The 24260-nt window shown below is 33.9% G+C and overlaps 1 protein-coding gene across 5 annotated transcripts in view; it reads left to right on the top strand.

Moving 5' to 3' along the window:
• WDR7 (WD repeat domain 7) overlaps nt 1–24260 on the top strand; it is a 371052-nt gene that overhangs the window by 108678 nt on the left and 238114 nt on the right. For 2 of the 5 annotated variants that reach the window (XM_055298151.2, XM_055298158.2), the window contains 3 exons: nt 15615–15713; nt 18249–18367; nt 20353–20476. In XM_055298151.2, the coding sequence (XP_055154126.1) occupies nt 15615–15713; nt 18249–18367; nt 20353–20476 (342 nt within the window). Of the gene's footprint in view, nt 1–15560; nt 15714–18248; nt 18368–20352; nt 20477–24260 lie in introns of all 5 variants that reach the window. The other 3 variants (XM_055298166.2, XM_063641519.1, XM_063641394.1) reach the window with 2 other exon arrangements.

Here is a 24260-nt window from a genome sequence, read left to right as displayed (position 1 = left end):
TTTAAAAAATTTTCTTAACTGGTAGTGTTTAACTATTTTTCATTTCTGTGCCCCAGGATAGAAATGCAGTTGATTTTTGTATACTGGTATTGTATCAAGCAATCTTGCTGAATTCACCTATTAATTAAAATAATTTATCTGGGGATTCCTTTGAATGTCAGGGTAATCATATGAGATAACCTTTTCCCAGTTTCAAAGGGAAACTTTTAAACCTTTCATAATTATGATATTTCTTGTATGCTTTTGTAGATGTTAAGAAACTAGCTACCTTTTATTCCTTCTTTGCTAATGTTTATCATCAGTGTATTCGGATTTTATCATACCTTTTCTATATTGATTGAGATGACTGTATAACTTTTAATTTTCCTCTACTAATATGGCAAATTTAGAACATAAACCCAATCTTGCATCCTAGAATAGCACCAATTTTGTTGTGATGAATTATTTTCTTATAAATTATTGTATTTGATTTAATTTTTTTTTATTTAGGAAAACTTTTTTTTTCTGATGTCCTTAGAAGCTTTCAGATTATTCAGGTTACAAAAACTGAGTTGTGGAATGTTTTCTTTTTTTTTTTTCTATTTTCGTGAAGAGTTTGTATAAGATTGGCAACATTTCTTTCATAAATTCAAACTCTAGATTTAAATTTGCTGGATTTAGATCTAGAGTTTTCTTTGTAGGCAGTTTTTAATTCTAGGTTCAACTTATCTCATTGTTTGACTTTTCAGATTTTGTTTCTTTGGTGTCAGTTTTGTTAAGTAGTACATATTTAGGAGTTTCTCTGATTCAAATTTTCAAATATATTGACATTTGAGATTATAATATGTCTTTTAATCTCTCTGGTATCTGTAATATGTCCTTATTTTTATTCCTGATTTTAATAATTTAGGTCTTCCCTCTTTTTGCTTCATCAGTCTTACCAGGGGTTTATCAATCTTATTGGTCATTTTAATGACCTCAATTTGACTTTATCCTTTCTAGTGCATATTTTTCCCCACTTCCTTAAATTCTGCTCTTTATTTACATCCTCCTCCATTTTTTTGGATTCAGTGTGCTGTTTTTTTTTTTTTTTTTTTTTTTTGTCATCCATATGTCCATTTTGGCAAAATGCTGATTTATATCTTTTGTCCAGTTTTTCTTACTTTAGTAAGAATTTGGTTTTTTTTGTTGTTGTTTTTTTTTTTACCTTGAGTTGCCTTAGAATAAAGTTTTTTTTTTTTTTTTTTTTTTTTTTGAGACGGAGTCTCGCTGTCGCCCAGGCTGGAGTGCAGTGGCGCGATCTCAGCTCACTGCAAGCTCCGCCTGCCGGGTTCACGCCATTCTCCTGCCTCAGCCTCCCGAGTAGCTGGGACTACAGGCGCTCGCAGCACGCCCGGCTAATTTTTTGTATTTTTAGTAGAGACGGGGTTTCACCGTGTTAGCCAGGATGGTCTCGAGCTCCTGACCTTGTGATCCTCTCACAGTGCTGGGATTACAGGCGTGAGCCGCCACGCCCGGCCTTCTTCGATGTTCTTTATCAGGTTGAAAAAGTTCCATTCTATTCTTAGTTTGTCGAGATTTTTAAAATTATAAATAGAGGTTAGATTTTATTCAGATGTTTTTTCTGCATCTATTGAAATGATTATTTGATTTTTGTCTTTTATTTTCTTAATAAGACAAGGTATATTGACTTTTGAATTTTAAAACAACCTTGCAATATAGACCACATTTTGAATTACCAATTTTATAGTTTGTTAGGTACAATTTGCTAAAATTTCGTTAAGGGTGTTCATGTGTATGTTCATGAGGAAGTTTGGTCTTTAGTTTTCATTTTTATTAATGCCTTTGTCCAGTTTTGCTGATAGGATAATGCTGGCCTCACAGAATGAATTAGGAAGTAGCATCTTTCCATGTATTTTCTGGACAGGTGAACATAGGTTGATAATTCTTCCATATTTGGTTGATCTAATTCACCAGTGAAAGCCCAGGAGTTTTCTTTATGGGAAGGTTTTTAACTACGGATTTAAAAGTATTATAGATAGATGTCTACTTGGGTGAACTTTGATCATTTGTGTCAAATTTATCAGCAAAAAGTTGTGTGTAATCTTTTATTTTCCTTTTACTATCATATTTGTAGGATTTGAAATTATATTCACTCATTTCTGTTATTCATAATTTATGTTTTTTCCATTTTTCTTGATCAGTCTGTCTTGTAGTTTAGCAATTTTATGGATCTTTTCAAAGAACCAGCTTTCTATTCATTGATATCTATTATTTTTCTATTTCATTGATTTTTGATTTGATTGTTATTTATTTTTTCTATGCTCTTTTTAGTTTAAGGTAAAAGCTGAGATCATTGATTTAAAATCTTTCTCCTTTTCTAATATAGGCATTCAATGCTACAAATTTTCCCCTAAGTATTATTTAGTGGCATTACACACACTTTGCCATATTGTACTTTTAATTTTCATTTTGATTTTTTTCTTTTACCCATGGATAATTTAGTAATGAGTTAATATAATTTCCAAACACTTGTGGATTTTTCTAGGATCTGTCTGTTACTGGTTTTCATTTTATGGTCAGATACTATATTTTGTGTGGTTTGAATCCTTTGGCATTTGTTTAATTGATTGTGTTTATATATGGGCCAATAAAATTGCATACATTTATAGTGTACAACATGATGTTTTGATACATGTGTACATTGTGGAATGGCTAAATCAAGCTAATTAACATATCTGTGACCTCATATATGTATTATTTTATATGTGTGTTGAGAACACTTAAAATTACTCCCTCAGCAATTTTTAAGTATATAATACGTTGTTACTTAGACTATATATAGTATAGTGTATAACTATAGTTATGTAACTATAGTTAGTCTCCGTGTTATACAATATGAATCCTTTTGAATTTATTGAGACTTGTTTTATGGCCCCAAATATAGTCTGTCTTGGTAAATATACTGTGTGTACTTCAGAAGAATGTGTATGCTGCTGTTGTTGGGTGGAATATTTTATAACTGTCAGTCAGGTCAAGTTGCCTGTGTTCAAGTTTAGTATATACTTGCTGATTTTTCTGCCTGCTTGCCTTTATCAATTAAATAAGAGTATTGAATCCGCAGCTATAATTATGGGTTTGTTTATTCCTTCTTGCATTTCTATCCCAGTTTTTGCTTCATGTATTTTGAAGCTCTCTTATTAGGTGCATAAACCTTTGGAATTTTTATTTCTTCTTGATTATTTGACTCTCGGCATTATGAAATGACCTTCTTTATCCTTGGTAATATTCTTTGCTTTGAAATTTACTTTGTTTATAATAATACGGTAATTTCAACATTTTTGGCTACTGTTATCATAATATAATCTTTTATCATCCTTTTACTTTTTACCTATTTGGCTCTTTATATTTAAGATGTGTTTCTTGTGGGCATCATATAGTGGGTCTTATTTTTTAATCTAATCTGACCTGCTTTTTACTTGAGATGCATAAGCCATTTACATTTAATGTGATTGTTCATATGGTTAGGTTTGAATCTGTTATCCTACTACCTTATTTTTCTCTTTGTTGCATTTATTTTTTGTTCTTTTTCTGCTGTCTTTTAGACTAAAAAGATTTTTTTTATGATTCCATTTTATCTCCTTTATGGCTTATAAGCTAATTTTTAATTTTATTATTTTCATAGTTTTTTTAGAGTCTGTAGTCTGTCTTTCAGTTATCACAGTGTACATTCAAGTGGTATTATACTATTTAACATTTAATATAAATGTTAAACCTTATAATATTATATTAGCATTTCTCATCTCCTGGTCTTTATGCTACTGTTGTCCTGCATTTTACTTTTATATATGTTATAAACCTCACAGACTATTCTTGTGATTTGTATTTAATAGTAATTATATTTTAAAGAGACTGAAATAAGAAAAAATACATATTTACCCATGTAGTTACCTTTTTTTTGGTGTTCTACATTCCTTTGTGTAGATCAAGATTTCTATCTGGTAAAATTCTTCTTCTAACAAAAGGACTTCCTTTAAGCTTTCTTTGTATGTCTGTATGTACGTATGTATGTACGTATGTATGTATGTATCTATCTATTTAAGTTCTGGGATCCATGTGCTGAACATGCAGGTTTGCTACATGGATACACATGTGCCATGTTGTTTTACTGTACCTATCAAGCTGTCATCTAGGTTTTAAGCCCTGCATGCTCATCTTTCTTTTAGTGAGGATCTGCTCTTCAGGTTTTTGTACATTTGAAAACGTCTTTGTTTGTCTTTGTTTTTGAAAGCTTTTTTTTTTCTGGTATAGAATTCCAGGTTGACTTTTTATATCTTTTAATGCTTTGAAGATGATATTCTGTTGTCTTCTTGTTTGCATTAGTTCTGATGGCATTCTTATCTTTGTTCCTCTGACTGTAACATTACTCTATTAATCTTGTTGCTTTTAAGATTTTCTGTTTATCACTGGTTTTGAGCAGTTTGATTATGTGGTTCTTCAGTGTAGTGTTCTTTTTTTTTTTTTTTTTTTTTTTTTTTTTTTTGAGACGGAGTCTCGCTTTTTCACCCAGGCTGGAGTGCAGTGGCGCGATCTCGGCTCACTGCAAGCGCTGCCTCCCGGGTTCACGCCATTCTCCTGCCTCAGCCTCTCCGAGTAGCTGGGACTACAGGCGCCCGCCACCACGCCTGGCTAATTTTTTGTATTTTTAGTAGAGACGGGGTTTCACCGTGGTCTTGATCTCCTGACCTCGTGATCCTCCCGCCTCGGCCTCCCAAAGTGCTGGGATTACAAGCGTGAGCCACCGCGCCCGGCCAGTGTAGTGTTCTTCATGTTTCCTGTGATTGGAGTTCATTGAGTTTATTAATTTTGAAAAATTTTCGATAATTATTTCTTCAAATATTCATTCTGCCCTTTCCTGTCTCCTCTCTCTAAGGGACTGAAAGTACATGTACATTAGGCTGATTTAAGTTGTTTCACCTATCATGGTGCTCTTTTATTTTGGGATTATTTTTCCTCTCTGTGTTTTGATTGAGATAGTTTCTATTGCAACGTCTTCAAGTTTATTAGTCTTTTTTCAGCAATGTGTAATATGCCATTGGTCCCATCCAGTGCACTTTAAAAATTTATTTATTTATTTTTATAGAGACAGTGTCTTGCTATGTTGCCTAGGTTGGTCTTGAACCCCCAGGCTGCAGCAATTTTCCCTGTTTGGCCCCCCAAAGTGCTGGGATTGCAGGCATGAGTGACCATGCCCAGCTGTCATCCAATGCACTTTTAATCTCAGACATTGTTATATGTGTCCCCAGAATTTTTTTTCTTTTTTTTTTTTGAGACAGAGTCTTGCTGTCGCCCAGGCTGGAGTGCAGTGGCGCGATCTCGGCTCACTGCAGGCTCCGCCCTGCCGGGGTTCACGCCATTCTCCTGCCTCAGCCTCTCGAGTAGCTGGGACTACAGGCGCCCGCCATCTCGCCCGGCTAATTTTTTGTACTTTTAGTAGAGACGGGGTTTCACTGTGTTAGCCAGGATGGTCTCGATCTCCTGACCTTGTGATCCGCCCACCTCGGCCTCCCAAAGTGCTGGGATTATAGGCGTGAGCCACCGCGCCCCACCTGTCCCCAGAATTTTGATTTGGGTCTTAAAATTTTTTTTCCTTGTCTCTACCTAACTGCTTTGAATACATGGATTGCAGTTATAATAAATGTTTTAACACCCTTCACTGATAATTTTGATAGCTCTGTCAGTTCTGGGTTGGTTTAAATTAATTATTCTCCTCCTTGTGGACTGTGCTTTCCTGCCTCTTTGCATGTTTGATAATCTTAGAATAGATGGGAGATGTTTGAATTTTGCCTGTTTGGATACTGGACACTTTTGTGTTCTTAAAAATCTTGAGCTTTGTTATGGGATGCAGTTATGTCATGTGGAAACAGTTTCTTTTTTTTCCTGGTCTTTTATGACTTGTTAGGTGGATTTGGAGCAGTGCTCTAAGATGAATTACTCCCTATTACTGAAGCCAAACCTTCCAGAATATCCAATGCCCTGTGGATTATGAGGTTTTCCATTTAGGCTGTTGGGAGCAGACACTGTTTCTGGTCCTTTAGATGTTTTCCCCCCAGCTCGAGTAGTTTCTTTACAGCCATGTACTGATTGGTATTCTGCTGAATACTTGAGGGAGATCCTCTGAAGAACTTTGATCTTTGCAGCTCCCTTCTCTCTTTCCATTGAATTCTAGCTGCCCTGGTTTCCTGAGACTCTCAGTTTTGTCTCCTGAACTCAGGGAAACTGCTGGGCTGCTCACTTTGTTCTCCATGTAGCTTCACCTAGGAACTCTCTTAAGGCAATAAGCTGGGGTAATCATAGGATCACAGGGCTCACGTTGCTTGTCTCCCATCTGTCAGTCCTTCATTGCATGATGCCCAGTGGCTTGAAAACCGTTGTTTATACATTTTGTCTTTTTGTTTGTTTTTGGTTGTTTTGGGCCGGACTGCAAATCTGTTTCTTGTTACTCCATCTTGGCCAGAAGTGGAAGTTCCTTTCCCTTTATTTAAAAATGTTCCAAATATCTATTATTTTATAAAGTAAATATTATTTGTATATATGGAGTTGTGATATTTTTAGAGTGTTATTACTGGTAGAAATGGAAAGAGGCGCTCATATTGGCAAGGGACTTGTTTAATGTATTCTTAGTAATAGTGGTATGATTAGGACACAACCAGCGCTTTTTAACTGTAGATCCCATGCTTTTTCTGCAATAGTATATGTTTTATTTTTCCAAATTCATTGAAAATATTTTCCAGGATATACTCAAAGAATCAATGGCGGGACAATTCAAGATTGACTTCTGTCAGAGATATTATTTGTTATCCTCTTCATCATCTTCATTATGATTCTTAGCAGTTGGTGATTCTTCTTGAATTACATTTTTCCTTCTCTGTAATCATAGTAGATGGAAACATTCTCATATAATTTGTGACATTGTCATGATGCATTATATATTCACCACCATGATGGTGTTAGATTTGCTCACCTGGTCAAGTCTGAAGATTTTAAAGTTGGAATACTTTAATATTGCTTCTCTCAGAAAAGCATTGAGTTTTGAGAGCAGTGAGGAAGGCTTTGAAAATTGGGTCTTTTTTTAAAAAAGCATTTACTTAAGGCAATAGATACAGGAATTTTCATTTGGAAAGCATATATGCTTTTCTTCTAAAGTAAATGAAGGCCAGCAGTTCCTACTGAGAGAGAGCTACATAGTAAAATACTTTAGAATACCATTATGAAGGTCACTTTCTATTTTAATATTGAAATAAATATATAGTGTAATTGTTTTCTCAAAAATATTTATTAAGTTCTTTTTGTCTCCTAACAACTCTTGTCAAGGAGGTTAGAGTGATTGGTCTGACGTATACTCTCTTGAGTAGTATGTGTCTAGTCTATAACCTGAACATAAATAACCAATTTAGGGTTGGAAGTGGTAAGAGATACAAAGGACTCTGAGTTCTCTAAGATTTCAGCAGTTAGAGCATTATTTCTTCATCTTTCTACTCTGGCTTTTCTTAGCTTGGTTTGCTTTTAAACATTTTCCTCTTATGTTTTTTATTTCCTGACTTTCTCTACTGTGCACATTGACTCACAATGTCTTTTTAAGTTGTATTGCAAACATGAATATGCGTCTTTTCAATAAGCTGTCACTTGCATGTTGGCTAATACTTGTTCAGCTGCCAAATAATCTATATGAAGTAAAGACTTCAGCTGGGGATTGGAACTTTCATAGACATTTGGGTTTGAGAATAAAGATAGTTTAGATAGTTTAGCTTATATAATTTTCCATAACCAATATTAGGGTACTTCATTGGAAAATAGTATCTTCACATGAGGTTTATTTTGCCTAACAGTGGACTTGTTAATTCAATGTTTGTCAGTAATTAACATTTACTGTCAGTTGTCTACTTTGTTTTATACAGTTTATTTTTTTTGACACTTGATTTTGCAGTTTATGAAACATGCTACTTGAGAAAAAGGGATTAGAGATATCAAATAACCACACTTTTATTCATGGTAAATATAGCCATAAGTCTGCTCATGGCTTTGGGCTTTTCTACTTTTTTTTTTTTCCTTTGAGACAGAGTCTCACTCTCTTGTCCAGGCTGGACCGCAGTGGCACAATCATGGCTTACTGCAGCCTCGACCTCCACTCGAGGCTCCTTAATAGCTGGGACTATAGTCAAAGGCCACCATGCCCAGTTAATTTTAAATTTTTTGTAGAAATGGAGTTTCACCATACTGCCCAGGCTGGTTTGGAACTCCTGGGCTCAAGTGATCCTCCCACCCCAACCTCCCAAAGTGCTGCGATTACAGGAGTAAGCCTCTGTGCCTGACTGTTCTACGTTCTAATGTACTGTAATTCTCTCTATTCATTAATCTCATGACATAAGTCTCTGGTCTGTGTCTCTAATGCTTATCTTGATTGTGACCATATCTTTATGTTTAGTAGTTGCATCTTTACTCAGTGGGAGGTGCCCAAGCAAGTTTAAGCAATGTAAAGTTTAAGATTATGTTATGTTCTTTGCAACTTTATTTTTCAGAAATGGGTTCAATTTAGGTTGTCTAAACTTAGAAGTAAGAGGTAGTCATTGTTAAATTATCTCAGGAAAGAGTTACATAAATTAACCAATAGTTTAATCACTATGCTTTTCCAGGATTTATAGAGAAATAAACAGTACTTAACATAGAGTCCATATATCATATTAAGGAATGGATCTGAGAATCCCTTAAAATTTTGTGGGTTTGATCTTCTGTGCCTTTATTTTTTTTAATTGGTGTACACCTTTGATTTGCTGTGGAAGCCCAAAGGGTAGGGACATTTTTTTTCCACTTTGTTTAGTGATTTGTCCTAAGTGCTTGGAACAGTGGCTGATACATAGAAGGAGCTCAGGAAATATTGACTGAATGAATGAATCTACAGATAACCTTCTCTTTTATGTTTCTGGAGTCAGTATGTCAATAACTAGGTGCTGAGGCTATAAGGGCTGACAAATCTCTGCCCTCAAGGTGCTTATTATGTCTACTGGAGAAAATCCATGGGAGTGCAATTTATGATAATATTTTAATTGGTTATTATATGCTTTTCTAGACAATGAGTGCCTTGAGGGCAGACACTTTGTCTAATCTTTGTGTGTTTTTGTGTGCTTAGCCCTATACTGACATATAGTAATTGTCACTTATTTAGTGTTTAGTGAAGTAGAAAATTTTAGTAGCCTTCATATACCGAATTCAAGTTAGTGTTTATGTTATAAATTTATCTTTTACAATAGTGAACTCTCTCCCCATGTTTCTTGGTCTTAGAGAACTCATTGGTTTATTTTGGATGTTAGTAATGAGGGAGACCTTTCACAGAAACTTTGTCTGTTTTTTGACTTCTTGATTTGAGTTATAGGCCAAGGTAAAATTTTCATCACATCTGTGTTTATTGCACTTCTGATATAATTCAGTGGTGATCTACAGGTGAAGTAGTGTGACTGTATTTTTTAAACATTATGAGCACCTTCATGTGTTGTCCTGTGTACCTGTTGTTTGTCAGCGTGCCATCTTGGGCTGCTAATTCATTCTGCTCTGGTAAGTCCTTACCTTTCTGCTGCCTGCACCTTTGTACTGCCGTATTTCCCTTAGTTTTTTGTGTTCTTCATTTATGGTATTTTAAGGATATCCTTTTTTTTTTTTTTTTCCCTAAGAATGTTTGGACATTGCATTTCTATATTGCTTCTAAATGTGTTCAGTTGGTGGTTTCCTATCTAATGGAAAGGGTCTAGATTATTAATGAGTCCATCACTTAAATAAGGTTTTCATATATTGTTTGTATCAGCACCATGATGAATGGTATTAATGAATTTATAACATGACTAAATATATTTACTTAGTACATACCATGCACTTTCCTCTGTGTTTTTCATTTGTTCCCTACAACAACTGACCCAAACAATTATGCCCATATTGCCCAAGAACTCTGCAGTGACTTTTTAGGATAGGAATTTGTTTATGAAATGCAGTGTCCAGAAATACCAATACCACCAAAACTTTAACATTGTGTAAGTAGTATATTTGAAATTGTCATAGCTGCTAATATAATTGCTTTTGTCATTAGTTTCCAAATACAGCTCTGTTTCATGATCATAGTACTTATATGATGTTCATTTTCTTTGTATGGTTTCTTGTGACATTTGGACTAACTTTAACAGTTTCATTAGTTATATATAAAGAGTAAAAATGTTATTGGCCTTCTTAATAGTAACCCTAAGCTAAAGAGAGGACGATGAAGATTGGTTAGGAGATGTGTGTTTCTTAAAAATGTGGAGGAAAGGTGGAGCGTGGTGGCCCATGCCTTTAGTCCCAGGAATTTGGGATGCTGAGGTGTAGGCGGATTGCTTGAATCCAAGAGTTTGAGACCAGCCTGGGCGACATGGCAAAACCCCATCTCTACCCCCCCCCAAAAAAAAAAAAAAACAGGCCGGGCATGGTGGTTCACGCCTGTAATCCTGACACTTTGGGAGAGCGAGGTGGGCAGATCACCTGAGGTCTGGAGTTCGAGACCAGCCTGACCAACATGGAGAAACCCCATCTCTACTAAAAAATAAAAAATTAGCTGGGTGTGGTGGTGCGCACCTATGATCCCAGCTACTCAGGAGGCTGAGGCAGGAGAATCACTTGAACTCAGGAGGCGGAGGTTGTGGTGAGCCAGGATCATGCCATTGCACTGCAGCCTGGGCAATAAGAGCGAAACTCCATCTCAAAGAAGAAAATAAAATACAGAAATTATCGGGGTGTGATGGTGTGCACCTGTAGTCCTAGCTACTCAGGATGCTGAGGTTGGGAAGATGGCTTGAGACCGGGTGGTTGAAGCTGCAGTAAGCTGTGATCACAGCACTACACTCCAGCCTGGGTGACAGAGCGAGACCCTGTCTCAAAAAAAAAAAAAAAAAAAAAACTAGAGAAAAGACAATTTTTGCGTTTTTAAAATTCTGAATGCAAACCATCAGTCAAATAAAAAGGCAGAATAATAGCAATTTCAGACACTCATAGTCTTAAAAAATTACTATTACTATATGGAGTACCTTTTCTCAGCAAAGTTTTGCAAGATGTGCTCCATCAAAATAAAGAAGTAAACCAAGGAAAAATAAAACATGGGGCCCAGGAACTGGGAAACGCATTGAGGGGAGCACTTATGACCTGACACAGTCATCAGTGAAGAATGACAGTGAAGGAAAGTCTCAGGATGGCAACTACGTGGCAGATACAAGCAGGGCTGTGAGATGGCTTCCGAAGAGATGGTTCATGGGAAAATGACACTGCTCTGTGAAAAGTCATTGAGAAGCTGTTGAGGGGTTTAACTTAGAAGAAATAGGTACACAGAAAAGAAGGCAAATGGGGAGAAAATATAATCTTTAAATTCTGAAAAAATCCCAGCAAGGTGTCCAAGGAAAGAAGTATGATCTTAGTAAGCTATTTGAGTCAACATTGAACATTATTTCCATAGAGATAGAGATATTTATCTCTCTATATAAATGATTATTCATATGGAGATATATATCATATAAAATATACCCGTATAATAGAAAAACTAAAATAATATATAGATAGTATATATATTGGGAGTTAAGGAAAGGAGATTGGTTAGGAGATGGCAAAGTTAAATCATCTTCCACAGTATTGGTGGAAACCAATAGCTAATGTTTAGATTTGGTAAAGCAAGAAATTGCAGGATTAGCATGTTATTTAGTGACATGGAAGTAAATGCTGTAAGAAATAGTTAAAATGTTTGAAAATGGTTTCCTAACAGAAGCCATACTTGGGGATGGGGCAGGGGAATCCTGTATTCAAAATGAGCTTTTTAATACTGTTTGACTTATTAAAACTGTGCTTGTATTATTGCCCTTTATGTTGCATGAGCTGCCAATTCTATTGGAGATACTAAAACATGCAGAATTAAAGCGCAGCACCGTCTTGTATAATAACAAAATAACAAAATAGCTCTAGCTTATTGGACGTATTTTGTAGATTAATTTAATGAGGCAGGGTTCTTGAAATAGAAATAGGACCCCTTATGAAGGCACTTTTGTTTTTACCTGGGTCTGGTGGTACGATGCTAAAGGATAGCATTGTAATTGGGCTCCAAGACACACAGTCTTTATGATTACTACACATACAAGGTTGGAGTCTTCCTTTCTTTAAAGAGAAGTTTTTTTTGATCATTCATTACTAATGTATTTGTTTTCTAACCTTCTAGTCATGATAATAGTTAAATGTATTGGTATAGCTTTTTGTAATCTTTTAGGCATTAGGAAATATTGAATGAGAATTTTTCAGTTAACAAAAGGAATTGGAAGGAGAATTAGAGTTTTCTTGCCAATATTGCATTCATAGCAAAGTTAGTGCATTAATTATGGCAATTGCGTGAAGCATTGGAGATATATTATGCACAACCAAACAGGTTGTTGCATTATCTAGTTTTGTACCTCAAAAAGTCAAGCATTAAAAAAGAGGCAACGAAAGCTGAACTAATGATTTATCCAAATGTTTCATGTTGATTTAAAAGGTGGCTAAAATGCCCATCTACCTAAAACATAAAAGTATTGACACAAAAGAAAACTTATAAAAAGCCAAATGTTGCTCTATAATATCTGGACTAGATGCAGACTCAGTGCTGAATGCCTTTATGTTAAGTACGTGGTGGTTAATTCTACAGTTTCTTAACTTCTAATTTTTTCCTGTTTTCTCTTTCTTCTCTGTCTTCTTCTCTCCCCTCACCCACCCTCCCCATAACATCATGATTACCATGAAATACTTTAAAAAGACTCATCATTAAATAATTGTATTTTTTTAGTATTAAGCTTTGAAAAAAACTTTACTTTTTTAAACATTGCATTTTTTTGTACTTTAACAATTTTTTTCTCTGTAAAATGTATTGAAAAGGGCTACTTGTGTTTATGTGCTAGGAAGATAATGAGATTTAGACCAATATGTATGGAGCACCCGAAGTATGTTAACTTTGTCCTATAAATATTTTAATATCACAATAGGAGTAGTTTAGAATCAAATTTAAATGGAGTTTAGAATCAAATTTCAATTAAAAACTGAAATAATCCTATTGATAAGCAGAATCTAGGGATGTTATAATATTGGGTATGTATGTGCTGTGTAAGGGGAAGCCAGGGCAGATGTGTGCATATACATGTTGTCACACACGTTTATCTTCACCTGTCTTTTCTTATGAGAGTAAGCAGTTGAAGAGGCTCGGATAAAATAATGGAGCTGTGTTCTGTCACTATGTTGAAGGTGTGCTAAAACTGTTTTCCCAATCCTTAATAAGAGAAGCAAATTGATAGGTGACATAGCAGCTTTTCTGTTAAGAAATCGAATGCTTGATTATGTTTTATGGTGTAAATCTTCCATATTCAGTGCCCCATGAAACTTCAGATTTATTATTTATTAAATCTTGAGCTTTTTGGAAGTAATGATTTTTTGTGTTAATAGTTGATTTTTCTTATGTAGATAGTTGTGAAAGCTGTAGCAGAGTTTAATTTCCTGATGAATTTTGAAAGTGCTCTAGATTTTGCCATTTCAGTTGTGAGGTAGTGTGAATAAAGTATTTTTTGGTGGAGATGCAGAGATTTTTAAAGCATAGTAAATCTGATTCTTTGGTTTCTATTACAATATTTTTCTTGATTTTTAGTGCCCATAAAATTTATTAAAGGATGAGTGTAAATGCCTTTTTTTCTAAATGAAATGTCATTTAAATATGACTTCAAAAATACAATATCTAGAATCTGTTTTTTTCTTTCCTTAAAAATAGTTATATATGTTAAACAATATTCTGTTAAGACATATGCTTACTCTAGCATTTGTGCCAGTAACATTTCTAGTTTCCTTTTACACTTGTTCCTTATAGGAATCATTAATCCCACCACTTATTTGACCTGTGTTAGGGTAATGACCACTCAATCCTAAACTTTTATTCATTTGTATTGAATTTCCTCACCCTCTCATTCTATTGTCCTTTCAGAATTAAGAGTAAAACCATGCAAAATTAACACAGCCTTTCCAGGGATAACAATTTCTCCCCATTTTTGAAAAAGTGAAATTATAGAAAAGTCCTAACTGAAGCCACCAGAGGAACATTTTGGCAGAACAAAAGTTAAAACCTGCAAATTTACTCCTGGCTACCAAGGCTTACCAACTTTTTGCATGGAGGATGAATAATTTATAAGTCATAATCACTGAATTTGTAATTAAAAATGATAAAATTATTCCCTGGAATATAGAATTTGGGATTTCTTTGCAAGATTAACTTTGTAATGGAGTTTGTAGATCTTATGAAATATAGAATTAAAAGTAGCTCTATTTCTTTCATAAGTATAACATTGTAAAATAATTTTAATTTCATAAGGAACAAAAATCAGATCTCTTATAATAATAAAGAATTATAATTTCCCAGATGAAACTTTCATTTGTGCAAGACGTGCTTCTTAGGGTTTATGGAGTTAGAGTTGCTTTTTGTGTTGTTTTTCATGGACTTCTTTTCGTTCTACTGTTTACCTCGCACGTGCCTGATTGACATTATGATGCATTCGTGTGGAAATTATGAAAAAGTTGTTTTCATGCAGCTGTTCTGTTGTCACAAAAGAACTTCACTGCATGAAAAGCAAACATATCATTCAGCAGACAATGCTTAATCTGTTCAGGAGCCCAAACCTATTGCCGTTCAATGACAGAATAAAGGAGAGGGATTAATTTGAAGATGCTTGTGCATGACATATGGTAATTTCGCCATAGGAAGGAAGTGTCAAATGGTGACCTCTAAATCTTAACATTGACCTCCAGTTGTAGAATGTGTGTGCCATACGGTTCTTTTGCTTTTTCATATGATAATTTAAGCTGAAACATTTTCTTGGCAACATAACTTTCTTGAGGGGTTAGGGAGTGAATTGGTACCTGTATAAGAATTATAAAATTCACAAAAATTTTTTTTTAGCATAGGGAGCATTTGTGAAATAATTAAAACTCTAATGAATGAACCTGTTAGGATTCTTTTAACAAGAGTTAAACATGGTATATATATTCTTTGCAAGTTGGGATATTTTAAATGGAGTTTTCATAAAATAAATGTGAAAAGTTGAAATGATCTCAGTGAATATTGGTTTGAAAACTTAAAAATAATTTACACATAATGTCAGAGAATAAACTGTTAGAAAAATGTAACTGACAATATGAAGACCAACATAAAGCTTTTTCATCAAGTGATACATTTTAAAAATCGAATAACATTTTTGCTAATTTTTAATGTCATTTTTTCATGATGGCTTTAGTTGTTTTAGAGCTATGTTTTGCATTAGTCATACATTCATCAGAATATTAGATTTTGACTTTAAGATGAATTTGAACTATATTGTGATTACTGTTCAATAAAAGATATCATTTTTCTGCTGTAATCTTTAATGATCATGCTTTTCTGATGAAAACATTGTTTCAGTTCTACATTCTCTGTTTTGCCTACTTTGTTTTTCGTTCTTCACTAATACTAAGCTTTTTTTCAGAAACTGCTGTACTTCAATTCTCTCCTCTTTACTTCTTCTCTTTTCCTCTGCAAGTCGCTGCACCTGTCGTTTCCGCTCGGTCTGATGCTGATCACTCTGGCTCTGACCCTGCTTCTGCTCCTGCTTTACATACCTGTTTCTTAGTAAATGAAGGTATCTCTCTCAACTTCTAACAACTTTCTCTCAATCTGTGCTTTATTCTAACAGACATGTTCTTTTTATCTGAGTTACACATTCATCTGCTTTGTTATGTATGAGATTCTAAAGTTCCCATTTTATGACTTTATTTGTTAATGTCAATGACAAGAGCCAGTTTTAAAAATGTAATGTTACCTCTGGCTGGTATAATCCATGTTTTCTATAATCTAGAATACTGTTAAGTGCAGAGATGCCAATCTTTGATGTAAAGTCAGTGTTAAAGGTGGATTGGTTTTTGTAATGGTATTTGCCATGTGATCTCTGGCATTAGAGCTAATGAATTTATTTTATATGTATCATTACTTTGCTGCCTTTTCACAATTGTGTATGCCAGTTAGAGGGAGTTGTGAGGGAGTCTCTTAATTAACATTTTTGTTGGAAAAGTCTTCAGATTGATTATTGGCACCAGTGATTATAGACTGATAGGAATTTACCTATTTATCCTCCTTACTATTTCTGTTTTAAGCTCAGGCAAAAATTCATTATTTCAGTATTTAAGGTGTAGTTGGGCTACCATGTTATCTCTGTGGAGTTACACAAGTCGAAAGTATTTTTGGAGCCCTGAAAATGGGAATGGGACCTACAAACCTTTATTCCATAAGACCTATCTAGGATTATTTGTACTGCCTGGAAGCTTAATGAAACATGAGCTCTGAGTTACATCCACTGTCTTCATTGCGTTTGTAGTTACCACTTTGCATAACATAAAAAGGAAGAAATTTTCAAAATCAAAAATATAACAGTAAGACCTGTTTCTTCATGAAAAAGCATTTTTCAAATGGAAGGAATCTTGCAATCTTGAATCTTCCAATGTCCATAAAGTACAGAGCCCATGTTGCAAGCACTACTCCTTTGGAAAGAAAACATGGGGCCTTAAAAGTATAACTTCATTTTTGGTTTCCTTGTCATAGAACTTTATCAAGGTTTGTATGTTAAGACCGAATTTTAGCAAAATTTGAACTTTACCAAAATAATTAGGGTCATATTTGTTACACTATTTGTTAATTCAAAAAATAAGCTGTTTGGACCTTGGTGAGAATCATCATATATTAAAATTTAGCTCATGAATATACTTTATACTTACATGAAACATTGAAATACTTTAGGAAATTACTAGGTATATACATATATGTATATCTAAAGTATATCTCCCTCTATTATAAAGAAGTTATAATCTAAAATGTGTTTCCATCACCTTAATTAATGTAATTACATGTTTATTAGTTGATGAGAATTTCCTCACTGAAAGGATGAATCTTTAGATAAGTGGCTTGTCAGTCTGTCTCTCTCCCGCTCTCATTCACTCTCTTTAGCAAGTCCAATAATTTAAAATTTTATGGTAAGGTTTTTGTCATTCTTTTAAGAAGATTACAGTTTAGATTATTTCAAAACACTGATTTGCTAAAATTCTATCTTCACAGATAATTCATCTTGTAACACGATAGTAGACTTTTTTTTGCACCCATCTTTGATTACTTGTCTTTAAATATTATCCCTAGGAGGTAATGGTAATTATCATGGGTTAATAGTGGCCTCATCGATAATTTCGTAAGAATGAGGCATTTATTGTATATGTATTTTCACATACCTTTAAAATGGGGTTGCAGTGATTATTTGGGAATGTCTGTTATCTAATACTTCATTTATTGTATATCTATTTTCACATACCTTTAAAGTGGCATTGGAGTGACTATTTGGGAATGTCTGTTATCCAATATTTTTACGTGTTGCACTGGCATACAGTGTTTGTCTTTTTTTCCTATAATCAAGTTCCATATTGTGAATTAGAATTTTAGAAAAAGTCACTTTTATTCTCATAGATTAGGGTTAACAATGTTTAAGATTTTGTAAATATTGAATTGTTAGGTTTTTATTTTGTGGAATGTCTGAATTCATTTTTTTCTTTCAAAATTAGGGGTTATGTTACTTAGATATTATGGTTAGATATTTAATCTGATTCATTTTGTAAGAAAAGGGGTCAATAAGTCCCTTAATGAGAGGTCCTGACAGAAAGGGAGGACATCTCTTTTGGCTGACATAGTAGTAACACACAGATGGCCATGCCTTAAGTGACGTGAACCTATCTTTGGATATCTGTGTGAATGCCCTTTTAACTGACAGTAGTTTCAAATCTATAGCTCTAGTATGTGTTTATTTCTGTGTTTTACCATTCTTTAATATATATTTTATTTTAGAGGGACTGTTAAGAAATGTGTTTTTCTTGTGAATTTGGATATACTTCCTGTGGAAATTTATTTTTATTTCTTTTAAAATGTTGAGAATTCTTATAGGCACCAATGACATGATTTAGGGATGAAATACATTTAGTATAATTCTTTGCACAAAATGTCTACTATTAAATTGAAATCATTTGTAATATAACTTAGCAGATCTGCCTTTTTTTGTTGTTGGTATACTTACATAAAGAACTGTTGACTTAGGGAATGCCAAAATGGTTAAAGAATTTGTCATATATTATGTTTTTGACAGGTTGGAGTCAGTTAGCTGCTATGCACTGTGTTATGCTGCCAGACCTACTGGGATTGGATAAATTTAGGCCTCCCCTTCTGGAGATGCTGGCCCGAAGATGGCAAGATCGATGCTTGGAGGTAATGCTGAAGCGATAAGGATAGAAAACAAAAATATTAAAAAGGCATTGGTCAAATGTAAACTTGAAACAAAAATGATTAATGTTTATCTGATTTATCATCTGTTCATTGTGTGATAGAAAATGTAGAATCATGATTTATGTTTTCTTCTTTGTCAGCTTTTATACCAACCAGGAATGCTCCAGCTGGTTTATTCCGTTACTTTTAAAGAATTCAGTGACTGTTTGATGAAGTCTTATATACTTTATGGAATTATTTCTTAAGTTTGGTTTCTGTACAGATCACACACACTCATGCATAAACAAATACATAAACCTGCTTCCCCCAGAATTACACACTCAGTGTCATCACATAAATTAAGTTCTAATTGAATTGCCATATTTCAATGAAAGGTACTGTGTTATTGTAAAAGGAGGCCTTGGAACTAGAAGACACCTGGGTTTAAATATCACTCCCACCAATTATTAACTCTGTGACCCTGGGCAATTTACTTAACCTATTTAAAGCTCATTTGTAAAGTGAGGATAATAATATATTCCTCATGGGATTGCCGTCAGGATCAAATCAGATGATGCAAGTAAAACAGGAAGTACAGTACCTGACACACGGTAGGAGCTCACTAAATGGTAGCCATTATTTTATGTTAATGGCCTTATTCTGTATTAGATATTACTTGGAATATAATATTACCAAGGACTTGGAAATGTTTAATAAAGATTTCCCTTATTATGGCATTCGACCTGTATAGCCTTAGCAGTTTATATTATCCAGGATTCTTAATTTTCCAAATATAAGTATGAGTAATATAATTGCTTCTTTCCTGGACTTTCTCCCCTCAACTCCAAAGGGATTGCAGAGTACTAACATTTTCATGGGTTTTCATTGAATAATATTTTGAATTCACTTCAGAAGTCACTTATACTTAAAAACAACTTCTTTACTGCTACTTTTATTTAGATGCTGCTAAGTTATCTTTTCAATTATAAAGAGTTAATAGGCCGGGTGTGGTGGCTCATGCCTGTAATCCCAACATTTTGGGAGGCCCAGGTGGGTGAGACCAGCCTGGGCAACATGGCAAAACCCTGTCTCTACTAAAAATACAAAAAAATTAACCGGGCGTGGTGGCATACTCCTGTAGTCCCAGCTACTCGGGAGGCTGAGGCCTGAGAATTACTGGAGCCCAGGAGGTGGAAGTTGCAGTGAGCTGAGATCACGCCATGGCACTCCAGCCTGGGCGACAGGGCAACATTTGGTCTCAGAAAAAAAGAGTTAATAAATTGGTACAGCACTTAATAATTGACTAGCTTTTTTGACTTCATGCCTGTGGCATTTTTGCCAAAATAACACTAAATTAAAACTGCAAAATAAAAGTTGTATGCTACATTGAAAGAAAAATATATAATTTTGAAAAATGATTTTCTCTATAAAACTAAAAGAAGTTATGCCTTTATACAGGAATATTTATCTATTTGTCAAAAGCATTGTTTAAGCATGTCTTAGGTATACGTGAATCATGTTAACTTATATGTATTTGTTTGTATAAGTAGTATCTACTTAGCATATATAATATGAAGAAATTAAATAGATAAGGTTAACTTTCTTCAAGCTAAAAAAAATTTAATAGCTCTCACAGTAGCTTAATAATGTTAATATAGAGATTTTAAAAGTAAAACGCTACATTGAAGTACAAGAATGCTTTGGAAAATGCAGTTTTATCCCCAAAGGTGATTAAATTGTTGAAACCTAATTCTTTCCATTAGTGTTAAAATAGTTTTCAGTGAAATCATTAATTAAAATGTCTTTGATGATTTGCTAGCATCTGATTTTTAAGTAGTTAACTCATTCGGTTAATAGTTTTTTTCATGTAAATAAATATGGTTTTTATGTTTTCTAGCTTTATTTCATTATAAATTTTCTAGTTTATAAAATATTCACCTCCTCAACTAATCTGCTTTCTGCTTTTACGTTTGGGTCTGTGGTCTTAGGTGAGAGAAGCCGCGCAGGCCCTGCTTCTGGCGGAACTGAGAAGAATTGAGCAGGCAGGCAGGAAGGAAGCCATTGATGCCTGGGCTCCTTACTTACCTCAGTACATAGACCACATCATATCACGTAAGAGTTCTCATGCTTTTCTACAAAGCTTTGCAGGAATATGTAGAAAAGGTACCTATACTCACAAATATATATGCTACTACCCATCAACAAAAATGAGTCACTGACCTTAAAGTGAAAAGAACAGATCCTCAAATTCACTTTATTATTTTCTGAATCTCTGTAGTTTGGAACTTGCTTTAAAAAACAAAAGGCAAAGGCTGTCTATATCAAAATATTCATTAATGAACTGACTTTTATAAATGAATTCCCCATCAAACATCCTACTCTAGTACTAACATGTGTCTCCACCCATTGCATTATTATGCTTATGGATGCCAGTTTGTTCGATATTGATCTGATGATATGCAAGTGCAGATACAAGGCAAATTCTCTTGCTAGTTGAAGTTGGGATTGTGAATCCTTAAAAAAACAAAGATCTGATAGAGTTAGACTCATGCACTATTTACAAAGAGAAAATTAGGAAGGATTTTGATGGATAAATCTTTCAAAAGAGTATAATTTGAAAGGATTAGAAAAATTGTTGAAATTTTTTCAATGTTCTTTTGCAAAATAAAAACTTTATAATTATGTTGCTACATTGGAATGTGCATTGGAAAAGAGTTGTATTTTGCTATCATAATGAGCATACTCATTCCTAGTTCATCATTTGGTTTGTTTTGTATTTTTGTTTGGTTTGTTTTGTATTTTTCTAAAAACAGTTTAGTTACTAAATAATTTTTTTGAGGTCCCTCAGTTACTGACTAAATTATAATCAATATAATTGAGTCAAATAAAATTTTAATTTTACCCTTAATTATATTGATTAAAAAATTTTACCCTAAATTATATTGAATTAAAATTAAAATTTTACCCTAAATTATATTCATTATAAGATAAATTAGGTTCAATTTTGCAAGATAAACTCTGAGTGAAACTTTAAAAAAACTTTTTATTATGAAAATTTGGCCTGGGTTTTAGGTGGACTCATTTTAAATGACCTTTTGCCAATACCAGTTATTCTTGTTAATGAAATACTCATTACACATGTCAAGATGGACAGTACATTATTATGCAAGAAGGAAAATGAAAACAAAATTCAGAAAGGTTTATAACTTTTATAACTGGTTTAACTCTACCAGATCTTTGCCAGTGGTGACTCTAGTGGACGTTTAATCAAGCATGTGACCTTGGGCACTTTTCTTAAGCTTTCTTAGTCTCAGTTTTATCGTAGATGAAATAAAGATGATAATAGGACTTTATAGGGTTATTATGTGTGTGGCATGAGTTAATCTTTGCGTAGAACAATTCCTAGCCCTTAGTAAGCATAATACTTTTGTTAAATATAATGTATAAAAACGCAAAGTTTATTTCACTTATAGCCAAAATATCACACATTAACAGCTCCAGTTAAAATTCTTAATTGTTTGAGGAGTAAAATATTTACTTGGTGAATACAGGTTGTCATTTGCTTACTGGGAATTTTTCTATTTTAATAAAGCAAATTAAGTTTAAAAAAAAAAAACAAGGCATCTAGACATATGGACTCTAAGTTATTAGCTTAAGATTGTTTTAAAAATATGTGCAGATTTTCAAATAAATTTCCAGAATATAAAAAAGAGTTTCAATAAAATAAAATTGGGATGAAAAGAGCTTTGTCTTTGAGTAGATGAGAAGGTAGTCTGGAAAAAGTATTCTTTGTTCATAATTTGTGGGCATTAACTTTATAATATTCCAGAAAATATAGTTAGATGATCAGCTCATCGTAAACTTTATTGAATATAAGATCCCCCAAGTTAAGGACAAACTATGACTATAGTATTTACAGAGTTGTTTGAAGGTGAAAATAGATAATGGCAAATCACTGAAGAATTTTTTTTAAAAGAAGAATGCTATTATGGAAATATTGAGACATTGATGCTTTTAAGACATCTTTATTACGAATGGACTAGTGTGAAGTAGGGGAATTGATTAAAGTAGCATAACTAGCTGGCAGGCTATTGCAGAAGGGAGGTTACGGGAACCAGACCTAAATGTAGATAGGGTAGAATAAAAGATAATTTCTAAGACTTGATTATTGATTGCTTATAAAGGTCTAAGAAAAACACCAAAGATTAGTACAGGGTTGTATTCTTGACAGAGAAAAAGGTTGGGAAAAAGAGATGCCATTAGCAATTGTAGTGGATGCCTTTTTATTTTATTCCTGGGAAGAAGAGAATAAGTTAGCTACACGGTAAAGGCAAAATATAGCCACAAATTACTCCCTGAAGCTGTGCCAGAACTGTGTATGTTGTTTGGCGAGAGGTCTGTTAGCAGGCCCAGAGAGAATAAAATATAAGTAAAATAATAATACTTACCATTAATTGGACACTTTCTCTGTGTCAGGCTTTGCTAAGTACCTGGTCTATGTTATTTCATTTAACCATTACAATAACCTTGTAAAGTACCCACTATTGCCATCACGGCCTCCCTCTGCCCCCAGCCTTTTGTTTTCTTTCAGAGGAGTAAATGGAGGCCAGGAGAGATTAAAGAATTTTCTGAAGGTCCCTCAGTTACTAAGTGACGGACTCCAAAACTTATTCTTGTAACCACTATTTATTCCTTTTTTTAAAAAATTATTTTTTATTTCAATAGCTTTTGGTGTATAAATGGTTTTTGGTTACATGGATGGAGTGTAAGGTGGTAGAGTGTGAGATTTTAGTGCACCCTTCACCTGAACGGTAAAGGTGCACATTGCTGTACATTGTACCCAATACATAGTTTTTTTTTATCCCTCACCCTTCCTCCACCCTCCCCCTTCTGAGTCTCCATAATCCATTATATCACTCTGTGTGCCTTTGCGTACTCAGAATTTAGCTCCCACTTATAAGTGAGAACGTATGTTAATCACTATTTATTCCATCTTGCTTGCTCTGGCATCCTTGGATCTTAAATTGGGGGTGAAGGTGGAAAAATGAGTAGATATTTAGCTTAACTAATATTGCTTTCAGACACTGTTCTTTGCAGCTGTGTTACATTTAACAACAAAATGGAGTCAAAAAATTGTAAGAAAATGACTCTTTGATGGCTCTGGTCACTGTTTAAATAAGTATAAAGTAGGCTGTTCTTATGTCATATTTAAACCTTTCTGTTTATGTGTTATGTTTATGTTGTATATTTAAGTTCTGTATTTATGTAAGTCTTTTGTATTTAATTATAGTATCCCAGAGTACTTCATTTATTAGCTAAATGCTGGCTTACTTAAAACTTTGATCTTGGTCATTTATTATAGCATTTTTTTGTGTGTGTGAAAGACAAACATGCATTCTACATGTAACTGAAACATGCATTGACAACTCTTGATATAATACATTAATCTTTTCTGGAACTTCTACATTGACTGAGTGTAAAACTCATTTTAGTTTACTTTACTGTGAGCTTTCTATTTTAATAAAAGGGTGTCAGGCTAAGGGAGTAGGGATTCTGAATGTATGAAAGGAGAAGAAAGCATACAACAAATGAGGAATGACCACATAGGGCTGTTGAACAGATTTGCTGTCCGAAGGGATCAAAAGGTTATGGAGCCAGCTGGTAGACAGCCCACACCTGCCATCCACGTGCTTGTACTGAAATCGCCTCTACCATTGTCATTAATGTTTGAGATGATCATTCTAGCAAGTTACAACCTAAAGTATTGCTTTAGAAATGCAAAACCTGTTTCTAGCATAAGAATCTTCTTTGAAAATGGGCAAAATATACCACCCATCAGATATTTTATTATAATTTAATAATTCTAGGCACTTTACAAAATGCAATAATTCCCTAA

This window comes from Symphalangus syndactylus, chromosome 1, assembly GCF_028878055.3.
Source record: "Symphalangus syndactylus isolate Jambi chromosome 1, NHGRI_mSymSyn1-v2.1_pri, whole genome shotgun sequence".
Taxonomy (NCBI): domain Eukaryota; kingdom Metazoa; phylum Chordata; class Mammalia; order Primates; family Hylobatidae; genus Symphalangus; species Symphalangus syndactylus.
Note: the sequence above shows the minus strand (reverse complement) of the source record. Positions and strands in the feature narration are given on the sequence as shown.